This window comes from Archocentrus centrarchus, unplaced genomic scaffold (assembly GCF_007364275.1).
Source record: "Archocentrus centrarchus isolate MPI-CPG fArcCen1 unplaced genomic scaffold, fArcCen1 scaffold_27_ctg1, whole genome shotgun sequence".
Classification (NCBI taxonomy): Eukaryota; Metazoa; Chordata; class Actinopteri; order Cichliformes; family Cichlidae; genus Archocentrus; species Archocentrus centrarchus.
Window position 1 is genome coordinate 1,953,051 of NW_022060257.1, and position 17,591 is coordinate 1,970,641.

The 17,591-nt window shown below is 46.0% G+C and overlaps 1 protein-coding gene across 3 annotated transcripts in view; it reads left to right on the forward strand.

Moving 5' to 3' along the window:
* Positions 1–9,953, forward strand: part of tncb (tenascin Cb) — a 68,095-nt gene extending 58,142 nt beyond the window's left edge. For all 3 annotated transcript variants that reach the window (XM_030723802.1, XM_030723804.1, XM_030723803.1), the window contains 4 exons: positions 247–343; positions 1,059–1,220; positions 2,379–2,542; positions 9,658–9,953. In XM_030723802.1, the coding sequence (XP_030579662.1) occupies positions 247–343; positions 1,059–1,220; positions 2,379–2,542; positions 9,658–9,768 (534 nt within the window). In that variant the 3' untranslated portion in view covers positions 9,769–9,953. The remainder of the gene's footprint in view (positions 1–246; positions 344–1,058; positions 1,221–2,378; positions 2,543–9,657) is intronic.
* The last annotated feature ends 7,638 nt before the right edge of the window (positions 9,954–17,591 follow it).

Genomic DNA, 17,591 nt, shown 5'->3' on the forward strand with positions numbered 1-17,591 from the left:
TTTAAGGCACCTCTGCACTGGCTTCATTTTTCAAACCCGGAAACTACTTCCATGTTTTGTACTGTCCGTTGTTTGCATTAACAACAGCAACAAATGATGTAAATTGATGTAAACGGAAAAATAAACAAACCTGGCTTTGAAATCAGTTGAGTTCTCAGAATCTACAAACATTATTTGAAAAGCCATATAACGTTTGAAGGATATGGCATTTTTCATCTGCTGTTTTGTTTTTCTCTCTCTCTGCAGGTTTTCCTCCGACGTCAAAGTGGCAAACTGGAGTTCTTCCGCAACTGGAAGAATTACACGGCCGGCTTTGGAGACATGAATGATGAATTCTGGCTGGGTAATTTCTGACAAAGAACAGCACAGGAAGTGGTCATAAATCAGGGCTGTCCCAATTCTCTTTTTTTTTTAACCTCTGGAGATTTGACTGCAATCAACAATGAATATTCGAAGCTATACACATAGGTTGAACATAATGATGGTGCCGCAATCACTCACAGAAAGTAATGGAAGTAAAGTGTACAAACTGTGTTCTGCAGCTCTGAAAAGTGCAGGAGGTGTGCCTCAGCCTCAGCTTGAGCTAGAATGCCATAGACTTTTCACTAAGTGCTTATTTGAAAAATAAAATCTCACTCAGTTGAATGAAAACGTTGCTAAAACTTGTCATAAATGGTGATGGTGTGGAGAAGACTCAAATGCAGGATATGTAGATTCATGAAAGATCAGAAAATACACAGAAAATAATCCAGGACTTAACAGCAGGATCTGAGAAAAGCAGAGAAAGGGTTATAAATACACAAAGGAAAAATTAGGAAACTGGACACAGGTGAGGGTGGAACACAGGAGGAATAAATAAATGATAAATGACCCCAGCCAATTTTTATTTTAAGGTTAAACATATTGAACAGAAAAAAATAGATACACCTCAGCAGTTTTCATGTAGTCATTTAAATGCTAAACATTCTTATTATGTAAGTGCAGAATGTTATTTTTAATGTGGTACTAAGATCTTTTGAAAGCCATTATTCAGCTAAGATGTCTCCTCTTTCACTCAGGTCTGTCCAACCTGCATAAGATCACAGCCGGCGGTCAGTACGAGCTGCGAGTAGACCTCAGAGATAAGGGAGAGACGGCCTACGCTCAGTATGACAAGTTCTCAGTCGGTGAGCCTCGGACCCGCTACAAAGTCCATGTAGGAGGATACAGCGGTACAGCAGGTAAAGCTGGCATCTCTACGCTACTGTGTGCACAGGGATTTAGTCTCTTAATACTTGTGTCAATCCAAGAGTCTGTGTGTGGTGGACGAGCTTCATTTACCTTCTTTATGTGGTGCCAGTGCTTGTGCTTTTATGTCACTCTCCATGTTGTCACCCACGAGCCAGGTGAGGTCGTGACTTAACGGGGACTCGTCGCTGAAGAAATGTATGGCTCCCACAAGCTGGGACACAACATAAACTGGAGCCCAGCATCAGAATTTAGAAACATTCATTTTAAGTTGAAATTTATATCAATAAATACAAATAAGATATTGTGGATAAAGACCAAAACACTAAGCAGATATGAAAGCAGGTAGCCTCTCGGGTATTTTGACTTATGTGGCCGCACCCTACAGCAAAGGCCAAGAAGCAGTGCACACCTGCATGCTGAGCCAGGAACATGCCTGGGGCCCTCAGCAAGAGTTCAGACAGCACGTCCTGGTCCCACCCAGGCAGCACCGGTACCCAGAAAGAGGAGCCCGCAGCATCACATGAGGGACAGAGAACAGACCCAAAGGATGGACACCACCCAACACAACCAGGGCACACCCCCAGCAGCACAGGATGACCAGACCCACACCTGAGCCCCCCACCCCCACCAACGCACCCTGCCCTAGAGAGCTAGGCACAAGGACAGAGCACCGGACCCACACCACACGGGCCACCACAGTGCCGGGGGGGGCAGATCAAGAGAAAGATAAGGCAAAGGGAGAGCCACAAAGCCAAGCCAGCAGTCGCACCACCTCCAACTTCCAGTGCCAGCCCCACTCCGCCCAGAGCCAGGAGGCGACAGCAGATTTGCAATTTGAACCTCTATCTTTACGTGACATAGCGCCACCATTTCAGACTCATGAACAAGTCCCGATTTTTTCACTCCACTGGTGATGTTTCATCTCGGGCAGTATATACTCAGCTTAAGATAATGCAGCCTGTGTACCACACAAAGACTCTTGTACAGCCACTGCAAGGACTCAGTAACTATTGCACTCAATAACAAATAAATTTGTTGCTGCATGTTAGCTCCCAATTTTTAGGTGAATAAAATCACATTAGGTGGAAAAACATCATCAGTCATAGTTATAGTAATACCATTATCTCTCTTTTGTTTGGTCTATGTAGGCGACTCCATGACCTACCACCACGGCCGTCCATTCTCCACCTATGACCATGATAACGACATTGCTGTCACCAACTGCGCTCTGTCCTATAAGGGAGCCTTCTGGTATAAAAACTGCCACCGGGTCAACCTGATGGGACGATATGGAGACAACAGTCACAGCAAGGTGCAGTATGGCTCAATCGAGCACAACCCACAGTGCAGTTATTGTATATTTAATGGCTCAGTGGCTTGATCATTTTTTATCTTATTTTAATAAAGACAATTGTACATTCTTTCAAAATAAGGGCCTTTCTAAATGAGTAATTTTTCTGTGGTAGTGTATATGTTGCCTCCCTAGGTTTGTCGTCTGAGGGGCAACTGGCTTCCTGTGCCAACGTGTGGTGCTGTGGTAGAGAATAGCAAAAGGCACACACGTTGAGCGATCGTAGCTTCATAACAGGAAGTTTTTTTCTTCCTCTGTGCCCCAAAGCTACTCCATACCCCGAGCGCGATACGCGCCCTCTAGCGTCCTGCTGTGGGATGGCACCATAATACATGAAACTGCACAGGACTCACAACAATGCTTAAATGACAGTCAAATTTACAAATGTAACAAAACAAAAAAACTTTAGGGGTGACTGTTTTTATCTTTATCACCATTTGATACTTAATCTCAGAAGTGAGATCATTTCAACCCTCTACACTCTCTCCCACTCAAAGAATGTCTCCTGACATTTGTTTCTATTTGTGTGGACCCGTCAGTGTATGAGAGTGTACCAGTTGTGGTAGTATGGTTGGGGATGGATGGGGTAAAAGGAGGATGGAAAGCCGGGATTGGACACGTAGGGTTGGCTGGCTGAGAGGGCGTTCATGTCCGTTCTCCAATGGCGGTATGATGGCTGACCCAGAGTGTCATATGTGAGTTTTTCTGCTGGTCGCCCTCTCCTCTGTGACCTCCTTACCTTGTCGTTTTCTCCTATGTTTCCTCCATCCATTTCATCCACTTGGTCAGACCTTGTTTTGACCAACTCCTCAGTCTCCACAATGTCCTGCTCGCCCTCAGATTCTTGCCTGTTAGTAGGACAGAACTCTCTGGCTGTTGCATTTAACTTGCGCTGAGTTAGCGATTTCCGCCGTGCCATGACAGTTTCCCGTTGCTGAGGACGCTCCTGTAGAATAACAGGATCTTGCTGGCAAGGGTCTGCGAGTCTGTAGCATGGGATTCTGCTCCGGAGGTCACGATGGTAAGTATACTCATCTTCCTCATCAGAGCTACTTGTTGCTGTTTGGTCAACATATTTTTCAGGTTGTTTTTGTCCCTTCCGTCTGGTCTTTTCGTCCACGGGAAGTTCTTCTTCAAGAGGTAGGTCATTTACTGGCAGCAGTAGATTTCTATGCAGAATGCGCATGGTCTTACTTCCTCTCTCTGGCTGCACCTTATAGACTGGCCCATCTCTCACTCTCTCCACCACGCGATGTACGACCTTCTCCCAATAGGCACGCAATTTCCCTGGCCCTCCTCTCTCTGACAGATTTTTCACCAATACCCTATCACCTGGCTGGAGAGTGACCCCTTTTACACGTCTATCGTACTGTTTCTTGCCTTTGGCTGAGGACTTAAGGCTGTTGTCTGCAGCTATTTGATAAGCCACTCGCATCCTCTCGGCCCATTTTTGTACAAAGGTTTGGTGGTTACGTGCCTCAGTCTCTTTCCTTTGGCTAAACAGCAAATCGACTGGCAACCGTGGAGCCCTGCCATACAAGAGGAAAAATGGAGAGTATCCTGTTGCTTCATGTCTTGTGCAATTATATGCGTGCACAATCTGAGGCAAATGATCTTTCCATTCACTCTTTTTCTCTTCTCGTAGGGTACGCAGCATTTGGAGAAGTGTCCGATTTAGTCGTTCCACTGGATTGCATTGAGGATGGTAAGGGGTGGTTCGTGAATGTGCAATTCCTGACAGTTGTTGTAGTCTTTGGAACAGGCTGTTCTCGAACTCACGTCCTTGATCGTGATGCAACTTTTCTGGATACCCAAACCGAGGAATAAAGTCCTGAAATAACTTTTCAGCAGCTGTCTTTCCCGATTTGTTCCTTGTTGGGTATGCCTGTGCAAAGCGCGTAAAGTGGTCGACAAGGACAAGGATGTACTCATACCCTCCCTTGCTTGGCTCCAGGTGCAAGTAGTCAATGGAAACTAGCTCAAATGGTGCACTGCTGGTGAGGGATGCCATTGGAGCTCTTTGTGGGACACTGGGATGTTTCTGTTTTATGCAAGGGCATTTTTTTGTCACATAGTCCTCAATATCCTGTTGCATATACGGCCAGTAGAACCGTTCTCGGGCAAGGTGGATAACCTTGTCTGAACCTACATGCCCCATGTCGTCATGCAAGCTCTTCAGTACCTCCAATTTGAGTTTTTCCGGGAGGACCAGTTGTACGTTTTGATGTGTTTTCCGATAGAGTAGTCCATTTTCTACCTCTAGCTTGTTCCACTCATAGAGTAGTCTCCTTGTCTGTTTACACATTGCTCTCTTCTCTTTTTCATTCGGAGTCCATGCTCTCTGCTTCAGAGACACAACCTCTCTAATAGCTGGATCTTCTTGTTGTGCTGCTCTGATATCTTTGGGTATGATGCTTGAGACACCGTTTGAAGGCACAGTGTTTCCACCATCAACGTTTAATTGCAATGCAGCAACCCAGGGGACCTCATCATTTTGTGCCATTTTGGTTCCCTGCCACACTGCAGAGACCACCTCTGGTGACATCGTTTCTGTATGATCCTCCATCTGCTGCTGAAGGTTCACTGGGTACCTGGACAACATGTCAGCGTCCGCATTCTTCTTTCCGGGTCTATACTTGATATCAAAATGGAAGTCGGCCAATTCCCCAACCCACCTGTGACCCACAGCGTTTAGTCTTGCTGAATTCAGGATGTAGGTCAAGGGATTATTGTCTGTATAGACTGTGAAGGTTGGTGCATAATACAGGTAATCCCGGAACTTGTCGCAAATAGCCCATTTAAGGGCCAGGAACTCAAGTTTGCCAGAGTGTAGGTGGTAATTCCTCTCGGCAGGTGTTAAGGTTCTAGACCCGTACCCAATGACGCGCAGTTTGTTGTTTTGGTGTTGGTATAACACAGCTCCTAGTCCTTCATTTGACGCGTCTGTGTGTAGCACAAATGGAAGATCAAAGTCTGGATAGGCTAAGATGGGAGGGTTTGTCAGCATCTCCACCAACCTTGATACCACAGTTTGATGTTCATTAGTCCAAGTTACAGGTGTACGGGAGGGGAGTTGTCCCTTGTTCCCTTTAATTACTTGACCCTTTCCCTTACCAGACTGAGGTCGGACGGCACTGCTTGTCTCAGTTGGGCTCTGGAGAAGTTCAAACAAGGGTCTTGCCAATCGTGAGAAGTCTTGGATAAAGGACCGGTAATAACTCAGAAATCCAAGCAATGTCCGGATCTCTCCGACAGTGCGGGGTTTCTTATCTTTCAGGGCCAAGACTGCTTCCAAATCCTTCGGGTCGATCTGAATCCCTTCTCCTGAAACCATTCGACCGATGTATCGGATCTGTTTCTTGAAGAGTTCACATTTGGTGGGCCGAAGCTTGATACCATGTTGTCGCATTTGGTGAAATACTTGTCTCAGATGGTTCACATGTTCATCAAAGGTTTTTGAATAACAAAGGACATCATCCAAATAAGGCACACAGCACTCATCTCTGATGCCCTCTAAGACTCCCTCCATGCACCTCTGAAAGGCGGCTGGAGCGTTTGTCAATCCGAAGGGTATTCGCACCCATTCGTAGAGTCCCCACGGGGTGCTAAAGGCTGTTAAGTGTCTTGATTCCTCAGTCACAAAACCTTGATGGTATGCACTCCCTTGATCCAGGATGGAGAACCATGAGTTGCCCCCCAGGCTGTCCAACAGATCTTGGATCCTCGGTAGTGGATGACGGTCTGGGATGGTCTTACGGTTGAGCTCCCGGAAGTCAACACAAAGGCGCAGACTGTTGTCCTTCTTCCGCACACACACCACTGGCGAGGAATAGGCCGACACAGATTTCCTGATCCACCCCCTGTTTAAGAGGTTTTGGATGTAGTCCTTTACCTCTTTATACAGTGGTCGTGGGATGGAATTGTAGCTCTTCTGGACTGGAGTATTGTCGGTTGTGTTGATTTTTAGTTGTAAGCCAGGGATGCATCCAATGTGTCCTTCATCACGAGCAAACACATCTGATTCCTCATAAAGCAATTGCCGTACCTTGCTTTGGTCAGACTCAGACAGATGGTCTAAACTGACATCAGGGTGCCATTTTTCTTCACCCTGGGCAGTCCTGTAATTTCCTCTTCCCTCACTCCATCCATCATGGTTTGAACTTACTTGAGTAGTGCAGAGGAGAGGGTCACTGAGTGGCTCTGTTGACTTCTGGGTAACTGGATGAATGTTCACCGGTGTACTTTCAACAATTTCCTCGATGAATCCCAAGACTGCTTTCGGAGGCAAGAAAACATCATGCTTTGTGGGATTTTGGATTGGGATTCTTACAATCTTAGAGGCACCAGCCGGTACATCAACAAGAGCAGGAAACAACTCCAACCCATCTGGCAAGCTACACTCTATATCTGGCTCAAACAACATGACTCCACCTGCAGGAAAAGCTCTAATTCGACATCTCACCTCGCAGACCCGACTGCTGTGGATGGTGAGTCCTTTCTTTCCCACTCTCACTGTTGAGCGTTCTGACTCTTCCTGGTGTGGCATTGTGTGAACAACAGAGACAAGAGTTTCAATGCTATTTTTCTTAATTTTCATAGCCTCTGACAATAGATCCACTAAATTGGCCTTAGCAGTCTGATCACTGTTTCCTGCAATAATCTCTTGGATTACGTTGAAACCTAGTAATGGGCTGCTCACACCCGCTTGGCTCACTAGCATCGGGACATGAAGAGCAACTGAGCCATGTTTGCTACTTGTGATTTCAAGAAGGACTTCTATCCACCCATCGAAAGGTACATCTGTTCCATTAGCTGCAGTGACTTTGAGGGGGTGGTCTTGCAGTAGGCTTTCTAGTGGTTGAATTGGTACATTGGGTAAAGCTTTCTGCACCCAAGACTTATCCACTATGCTTACCTGGGCCCCACTGTCCAATAGCATCTGGAGTTTGACCCCATCCAAGCAGCATGTTACCATGCACCTACCACCAATCAGCTGGGCCACACGCTCCCTTCTGGACACTTGGTGTGGTTTGGTGGACTTGGTAGATGAGATTTCCTCTTTAGGGTGCAGCCTCTCTGTAATGGGGGACTCTGCATTATCTGCGGTCACTGGTGGTCCCCCCCCAGTGACCTCACCCGGTTTCCCGACAGATTACCCTTCTGTAAGCAGCCAATAGCCCTGTGTCCCTCTTTTCCACACCGGAAACAGTGTGAGCAAGTGTCATTTCCTTGGGATGTACACTGGTGGCATTTGCCTTTAACTTCCGGCTTGGCTGGCTGTTTTGGACGTGGCGGAGGCAGATAAGTGTTTTCTGTTGCCACATTCACAACAGGTGTGAGGGCTTTCTCTAAGCTCCTGGCCAAAGATGACACTTGTGCAGTCAGCTCCTGTATAGCAGTGCGATTAGCCTGTACCTCGGCTTGCATCTGACCTGCATTTTGTCTATCGCTATCCTGCTGGGCGGTGTTGACACTGATTGTCTTTTGTTTATAGGCCTGGCCCAACCTAGTTTTCCTCTCTGTGTCTTCTCTCAGTGACCTCGTAATCACTTCGAGAATAAAGTCATCAGTCACACCCATGTCTGAGATATGGGGTTGAAGGTCTCGTCTGATGTATGAGCATTTTTCATTCATTCCCTGGTAGAGTGAATGAAGAAACACTCCTTGCACCAGTTTGCTGTCATATTGAAAGTCTGTACCTTGTTTAGAAGCAAACATAATACGTTGTTTCACCCCCATCAGTCTGTACATAAACTGTTGTGGGCTCTCTCTGTCATGTTGTTTTGCGTTACTCAATTCCTGGAATAATTCAGTACTGCTTTTATCCCTAAGGTGTGCTTTGAGGAAACGCTTTAGCTCAGCCAGGGTCAGGCTATCTTTGGTCATAAGCATGTCTTTTAAGGTACCAGGCTTAATTATCTTAAGCACGGTCCTTAAAATTTCAGCCTCTGAGAAACCCTCGGCCAGCCCTTCGTCTATTTGCTTACACATACTGTTAAAACTCAAGTCAGAGTCCAAATCTGAGATGTGACCACCATGCATCTTAAAGTCTCTATGTGGTAACAATGCAGCTACATCAGTCAGTTTTATTAAACCAGTCGCTGGATCAGCAAATACTGATTTTGATACTTTCTTACTCACTACTGATGCTACTACAGGTGGTTCAGTCTCTGATACCGAAGCAGCATCCTCTTCATCAGACGCGTGGTTGTGTTCAACAGTTACCTGTGCCGCTTGCAGTTCATCGATGAGGTCACGAAACACCAGCAGACGAGACATCCCCTGATCCTCGAGATTCTTTAGTCGTTTGCTTCTCAAGAAGTCAGTGATGAAATCAAAGAACTCCACCTCCGTGGCATCATCACCAGGAAAATCGTCACCCCCTTCTTCTTTGCAGGAAACTGCAAGTTGACAGAGCAAGTCTCTGTTGGCAGCACTGGTCAGCTGGTGAAGTTGCTGCTGGATCTCCCACCGTAGGTCGTGTAGAGTCGCCATTGGTGGATTGCTGGAGTCAGTTGCTTTGGTTGCTAGCTCTGTTAATCAGAGGGATGTGACTCCCACAGTTCTTGGCTGATTAGCACCCGTCCACCAGGGGGCGCTAATCCCGGACGAGCCCCCAAATTTGTTGCCTCCCTAGGTTTGTCGTCTGAGGGGCAACTGGCTTCCTGTGCCAACGTGTGGTGCTGTGGTAGAGAATAGCAAAAGGCACACACGTTGAGCGATCGTAGCTTCATAACAGGAAGTTTTTTTCTTCCTCTGTGCCCCAAAGCTACTCCATACCCCGAGCGCGATACGCGCCCTCTAGCGTCCTGCTGTGGGATGGCACCATAATACATGAAACTGCACAGGACTCACAACAATGCTTAAATGACAGTCAAATTTACAAATGTAACAAAACAAAAAAACTTTAGGGGTGACTGTTTTTATCTTTATCACCATTTGATACTTAATCTCAGAAGTGAGATCATTTCAACCCTCTACATATATAATAATAATCTGGTAGAAACATGAGTATGGGCCTCTAGTTTACCTCTACTTTGCTCTCTGTTTTTGACTATTTTCTTCCACTGCTCCAGGGTGTGAACTGGTTCCACTGGAAAGGCCACGAGCACTCGATCGAGTTCGCTGAGATGAAGATCCGGCCATCCAACTTCAGAAACCTGGAGGGAAGGAGGAAACGATCATAAATGATATAGAAAGCTCTGCCGCCGCCACTCCCACTCCCACCACCACCACCACCAACAACAACAACAACAACAACAACACTGCTACTACTCTGTCTGGACTCCCCATAAACCACCTGGACTCCCAAACCCTCCTGCTCTGTAGCAACCAAAGCCACTGCCAAGAGCCCTGCTGTCCTCAGATGAAACAAATGCTCCTCCCCCTTTTTTCTGTGCCCTCACAGATCTGCCTAAACCCCATGCAACCCATCCCGTCCTGATACGGTTGTGCAAAAATGCTGCCAGTGCAGAAACTGATGTTACAAACTGGACTTGCATCAAACCCCATGAGGTTCACCAAAGAGAGTCTCTCCCTCTCACCTGATTCTGATCCTGTCTCTTGTGTTGCAGCTTTTGTGGGAAGGCGTGAGTGCAGCTTGAACATTATGTTGTGTATAGTCATTAATACAGTTTCCTGTTTCATATTCATGCCACGTCTGGCGTTCTACAGAAAATTCAGACTGTTTAGTACAACGCACTCTTTTTCTAGGATCAGGGCCTCTTTGCAAAAAGTGTTAATGCAGCAGCAAGATTATTAGAGAAATTCTATTCCTTGTACAGCTCTGTACATGTATCCATCTGGTTTAAACATCTGAAAACAGAATGCTCAAATGTCACAAATCTCCATCCAACTTGCCATTTGTTTGTCCACGTGCAACTAAACGCATCTCAGTGTCACTTTATCTTCCCTAGCCTCCCCCCTCACTCCCACCCCCATTTAAAAAAGAGGAAAAGAAAAATCTACGGAAACACGTTTTACTAGTTACATCCCATGTCACTGTGGATGGTGGCGTTTCCGTTGACTGTGTGAGCCCTTGAAGGCATCGTGCTGCGGCCACAGTATTGTGTTTTTAAAAAGCTAAAGAACAGAGAAGAAAAGTAAATGTGTTTTGTTTCTCCTATGAATCCGAGGCGGGACCTGTTATTCAGTATAAAATGACTTACGGTGATTACATTTTGTTTGTTCTTTGTTTTTGAAAAATGTGAATACAGTACATATTTGTGGAACATGAGAATGTTATGTGATGCTCGAAACTTAAAAAAAAGAAAAAAAAAGAAAAAAAAAAAGGCCAATCTTGATTAAATTCCAGTTGTCATAGTAAGGTCTCTATGCTTGTGTTGATGAAAATAGTGTTTGGACAGGCCAAATCTAGAGAACTAGTTACTGTTTCTACCCCTTCCATGCCCCCAAACCCCCAAACTCACCCCCTGCCCCATTCCTGCTACAGCAGGATACTAAATCACTCACCTTCTAAAGAATGCCTGTGTAAATTAAGGTTGTTTTGATTGTTTTGTTTGTTTAAAACTGGGTGAACAGCAGGTGTTTCTCTGTAAACTCTATTACAATAAAACAGTTTGTTTAAAAGGACCAGGTTCACAAGTTTTATTTTGACTCAGGGTCTATTATCACCATTTCCTGCAGATTTCATCCATATCTTATGATCTTGCTGGGTGCTGGTGTCAGCTTAATTATCACAACTTTGATCAGTCAGTGAAAATTGCAAATCTGTTGCCTCCTGCATACACCACAATTCACATTAAACAGGAAAAAAAAAAAAAAAAGCTTGCAACAAAATTCCTAATTCAATTGTCAGACACAAGAATTTCAATTCTAAATTCACATGAACTATGTACATTCAGAGTCCAGGCAGAACTGAATAGATCTGAAACAGAAATCGAGACTGAGAAATTCTTCCAGAAGTAGAGACTTAGTTGCTGCAAGAACTGCTTGACACTGAGCAACCGTGCTTTCATATAATAATATAACCAGAATACAACGAGTTGGCACCCAACTGAGTTGAGTCCACTATTGCAAAGAGATGACGTCACAAATGAGTTGCACTTATCAGGGCAGACTGAAAAAACTCAATTCAATCACCGATTTTTCCCAGTGATAAGGAGGGTGTGGTCCTCTGGTTACTCTGACTGAGCTATAAAGAAGTGCATCATATTAAATGGTTGCATCTTTCATTACTTCATGATTGTCTTATTATGACCCATCCTCAGTCTGAGTAGTTAGTTACTCAATAACTAAGTAACTTTGTTAACTAACCATTACTTAAATCCCTCACATAAAGATATGAAATAACTCCTGTTTTTAATAACAAGAATAACCATAAATTTTGGAAAGATACACATCATTTTAAACAGCGATTTTTTTTCTTCATCTTTTTTTCTAATAAATGAATTTTTTTTTGAATAGCTGTGATATGTGAAGAACTGTTCAAGAGAATCCTTGATTTATTAGTGAATTATAATTATGCTAATGATAGTTGCTCTCTGTTTTGCTGGGAAGAGTGCAGGGCTGAAACTTTGACCTCCAGTGGATGAGGTGACTTTTTAATTTAGTAGACATGTTAGAGTCATTTCTTTTCTTTTTCTTTCTTTTCTTTTTTTTTTTTTTACAGAGGTGATTTTTGATACCTTTTTAATCTTCCCATAAACCAGAAAATATTGTCAGCAGCCACAAAAAGAACCTTTTTGTCATCTGGTGAGGAATAGAAAGTTACAAAAATCTGGCAGAAATTATATGAACAAACACTTCTGTGAAACTTTCAGAATATAGACAAAATAGCCTGGAGGATTTAAAAAAAATCATTTTCAGAAAATATTCTTCAAAGATATGGACTGTAAAATGCTTTTTTTGGATAAAAGTTCATGCTAAAAATTTTAATTTGTACTACAAATTCTCATAAGGTTTATGTTAAATATGTCAATAGTTTTCTAGTTCATGTAAAAATTCATCAGGAAAAGTGTAGAAAATAAACATCTAAATATTTGTTTGGATATTTAGTTTAGACCGAAAGAAGAAATCATTTTTAGAGGTTGAAGTTGTACGCTGAGAAATCTGATCTGAAACTATTGCAGCGTTTGGGTAAGCTTTCACCCAGTGTCTCGCCTTGAAGACTTTGATCATAAATACACAAAGAAAACTGCCTCGAATTCCCTGGGGCCCTTGCCCCTCGACTGGGGAGGGCTCCATCTGGGACCTCCCTCTCCCCTCTGCTGGGGTGGGTATGCGGTTGTCGCTGGAATGAGCGGCCGCGGGTTTTCGTGGCTCTCGATGGGCTGCGGATGGCTCGGATTTCCTGGGTCCTTCTCTGCCTGCTCTGGCTCCTTGTGGGCGGAGCGGCGGCTAACACAGACACTAACGCAATCACAGCATAACAAAATTGTTGTTCTTATACAATCATGCTTCATTTTGTTGTGCCTTTTCCACATAGTTATTTTTCCAGGTATTGCTTGTTCTGTTTTGGTATGTTGTCTTTTTTCTTTTTTTTTGTAGTTGCAGCATTTGAATTGTTTTGGTTAGTTTAGTGGCGCTCTGCCCTCTTTTTCTGTTTTCTCCTCAGCCTGTCAACTGTAATTAAATGTATATGTACACAAATAAATAAAATAAAACACACAAACAAACAAACAAAACAAAAACACAAACATTAACAAGAAAAGCTTATTGAGACTCCATAGAGCTTTTCTTGCAAGAATAAATATGTTTGGCACAACAATGCATTCAGATCACAATTCTGCTTGCAAACACTGCCAGACATTATTTTTTATTAAAAAAATTAAAAAATATGTGAAACTAGGATTCAGCTTAATATGAGGGAGATTTAAGTTTTGTAAATGATGGCAGCAAATATTATTAAAAAACAGATAATATTTTATAACAAACTTTTATTCAGTCTATGATGATGACAGAGTGACTCATCATGCTCCACACTGACACGTGCGATCCTCCATCCATCGGATTAAAATGGAGGCGCCGTTCTTTACTTACCCGTTCTGATCAGCTGTTCTGGAACGGGAAACTCAACAACTGTTGTTTCCACTCTACCCACTCCAAAATAAATAAATTGCTCCAAATAGAAACAGAAATGAGGATTTCTGAGGACTGTTTTGTGTCTGCTTATAATTTGGTTTCTAAGGGAATAAGGATTCTGATATGTACCGTGGACTCAGTGGGGGCCCACCAACTGTTTTCTGGAGTCCCTGAGGACGTTGATCTAGCCATGATGAAGATTATGGACGAGGAGCTGCTGGAAACCGGCAGGAGTGGAATGGAATGTTTAGAAGTGATGTCACAGTGTGGCTCCTCTGCAGTGTTCTAGAAGGCTCAAAGTATCCACTTCGTGGATGAACTTCACCATGTGAACACCTGCTTTTCAGAGCGCCAAAAACAAACATTTTACAGCACAGATCAAATCCAGCTCTGACTATCATTGGTACTCACATGGATCTTTTTAAGGTTATTTAGGTTTATACAGTGGAACTTCTCAATAATACACTTTTAAGCCACAATTTGTGTTTCTACATAAATATTTTCCCTAAGTCTTGTGGCTGGCTCCTGTGCCGGGTCCTTGAACTTGAACAGAAAATGTCAAAAGTTCAGTTTGATTTTACAGTAATCCCTCGCTACCTCGCGGTTCGCTTTTCGCGGGTTTTCAATCAATATTAGTGTCAAATATTTATCGCGGTATTTTCGCTGTGTCACGGGTTTTTAAAACACTGTTAGTGTATGTATGAACATTTAAGGAGTGTTGTAGGAGTCGGTGGAAGGAGCCACGAGCAGGTATGTAGTCTCAGCTTTATTCGGTAAAACACACACAACTAGAACTCCAAATATAACTCCTCAAAAGGAGGAGTCAAGCCCTTTTATCCCAGGCCTCTCTCTCCCGCCTTTTCCAGATCTATTCCGGTCTCTCTCTTCGCAATAAGAGCTTGGGGCATTCTGGTGTGAAATGTGCATATATGTGGCCACCACACAGGCCCCCCCTGAACACACAGAATGGCAAACAACACAATAATAAAAACAGCAACCATTTTCAACTCAACATAGCAAAAATAAAATACCACATCAAGAGTATCTCCTAGGGGGTTTAACAAGGCGGCCGCTACGGCTGTGCTTGGCGACCACAGGTGGTGAAAACGAGGGAGGGGCATAGCCCCGACCACGGCGAGACTGCCCCCTCGCAGGGGAAAAAACAGCAGCTGGGGGCAGGTCCTCCGAGTGAGGCATAGAAACGGGAGGACGACCGCGGCGCGGAGGTTGGGCCAACTCAATAGGACCATCCGGAAACATGTGAGCAGGCTTAAGGCGATCCACCGAAACCCGCTCCTGACGACCTCCCAGCTCAACCAAAAAATCCTTAGGTCCCACCTCTAGCACACGGAATGGACCATCATAAGGAGGTCGAAGTGGAGAACGGTGCGCGTCATGGCGGATAAAAATGTACTTGGCAGACATCAGGTCCTTTGGCACATATGACTGTGGAAGGCAGTGATGCGCCGCTACTGGGGCCAAAAACCTATCATTCCCCGGGAAAACCGGCCCGCTCCTTTTGTCGGCCCCCGAAGCAGATGCACCAGGAAGGAATTCCCCTGGAACCCTCAAAGGCTGGCCCAGGACCAGCTCGGCTGAAGAAGACTGCAGGTCCTCCTTAGGTGTCGCACGCAGGCCCAGCAGGACCCAAGGAAGGCGGTCAACCCAGCTGCTGTCCACCAGCGCAGCCCGCAAGGCAGCCTTCATGGTACGGTGGAACCTCTCGCAAAGGCCATTGGCCTGCGGGTGGTACGCGGTAGTGCGATGGAGTCTGACGCCAAGGTTCTCCGCCACAGCAGTCCACAGCTCAGACGTGAACTGAGGACCCCTGTCAGATGTCAAGTCAAGCGGTACGCCAAACCGAGATACCCAGGAGGAGACGAACGCACGAGCAACATCTGCTGAGGTGGTTGACGCCAAAGGAACTGCTTCAGGCCACCGAGTCGTCCTGTCCACCATTGTCAGGAGATGGGTGAAACCCCGGGAAGGGGGAAATGGACCTACCAGGTCTACATGGACATGTTCGAACCTTCTCTGGGGTATGGGAAAGTGCTCCAGAGGGGATTTGGTGTGTCGCTGCACTTTGGCGCGCTGACAAGCAACACATGAGGAAGCCCACGCCCTGACCTCTTTCCGGAGGCCGGGCCACACAAACTTGGCCCCTACCAACTTAACTGAGGCTTTAACTCCTGGGTGCGAAAGAGAATGAACTGCCTCAAAAACCCGCCGACGCCAGCAAGCAGGAACCAAGGGGCGAGGCCTGCCCAATGAGACGTCGCAAAGTAGGGTTACGCCACTATCCTGAAATGAGACATCTTCCAAACGCAAACTGGACTCGGCCACCTTAAAAGCCTGAATCTCCGTATCCGTAAGTTGGTCGGCAGCCATGGCAGAGTAGTCCACTCCCAAATGCACAGAACTAACCTGCGCCCTGGACAGACAGTCAGCCACCCGATTACACTTGCCGGCGACGTGCTGAATGTCAGTGGTAAACTCTGAAATAGCAGAAAGCTGCCGTTGCTGCCGTGCAGTCCACGGTTCCGAAACCTTTGCCATGGCAAATGTGAGAGGTTTGTGGTCTACAAAAGCGGTAAAGTCACGGCCCTCAAGCAGGAACCGGAAATGACACGTCGCGAGAAAAAGGGCAAGGAGCTCCCTGTCAAACGTACTGTACTTTCTCTCCGCATCCCGAAGCTTCCTGCTAAAAAAGGCGAGGGGCTGCCAAGCACCACCCACCCATTGTTCGCACACGGCCCCGACTGCAAAATCGGAGGCATCGGTAGTAAGGGCAACAGGCGCCTCGGGAGACGGGTGGGCCAGCAGGGCAGCGTTGGCAAGAGCAGCTTTGGCACTGTCAAATGCCTGCACCCGCTCAGGTGTCCACTCTATTTCTTGGTTGCCTTTCTTGCCCTGAAGTGCACTGTACAGAGGGTGCATGAGGTGAGCAGCCCGGGGGATGAAACGGTTATAAAAGTTCACCATCCCCAAAAACTCCTGCAGGGGCTTCACTGAGGAAGGGCGCGGAAAAGCAGAAACTGCCTCCACCTTAGCGGGCAGGGGAAACGCCCCTTGGGGCGAAACGAGGTGTCCCAAAAACTCTATGGCCGGCAGACCGAACCGGCATTTAGCTGGATTCACAATCAAACCGTGCTCACTGAGACGCTCAAACAACTGGCGGAGGTGCACTGAATGCTCCGCGGCGGAAGGGCTGGCAACCAGTATGTCATCCAGATAGACGAACAAAATGGCATACCACGCAAAACGGAGTCCATGAGGCGCTGAAACGTCTGTGCCGCGCCCTTCAGACCGAAGGGCATTCGCAAAAACTCGAAAAGGCCAAAAGGAGTGATAACCGCGGTCTTGGGCACATCACGCGGATGGACAGGAACCTGATGGTATCCCCTCACCAAATCCACCTTTGAAAAAATAGTTGCCCCCGCAAGATGAACCGAAAAATCTTGAATGTGGGGAACCGGGTACCTGTCATTAGTCGTCGCATTATTAAGGCGCCTAAAATCCCCACAAGGGCGCCACCCACCGTCAGCTTTAGGGACCATGTGCAACGGGGACGCCCACGGGCTGTTTGAGCGGCGCACAATACCAAGGCGCTCCATGTTTGCAAACTCCTCCCTGGCTATCGCTAACTTCGCGGCATCGAGACGGCGTGCACGCGCAAAAACCGGCGGACCCACAGTGGTAATGTAATGCTCCACACCATGTTTAGCTACGGCTGCAGAGAAGGTGGGAACCGTGAGGGTGGGAAACTCGGCAAGCAAACGCTGGTACTCATCACCTGTGGCAAGCATGTTAGCGAGGGGCAGGGGGCCAGGACTACCAAGTGTACAGGGGTAGGTATCAAAAGACACAGCATCTATCAAGCACCTATTAGCTACATCGACCAACAACCTGAAAGCACACAAGAAATCAGCGCCGAGTATAGGTACTGACACAGACGCTATCACAAAGT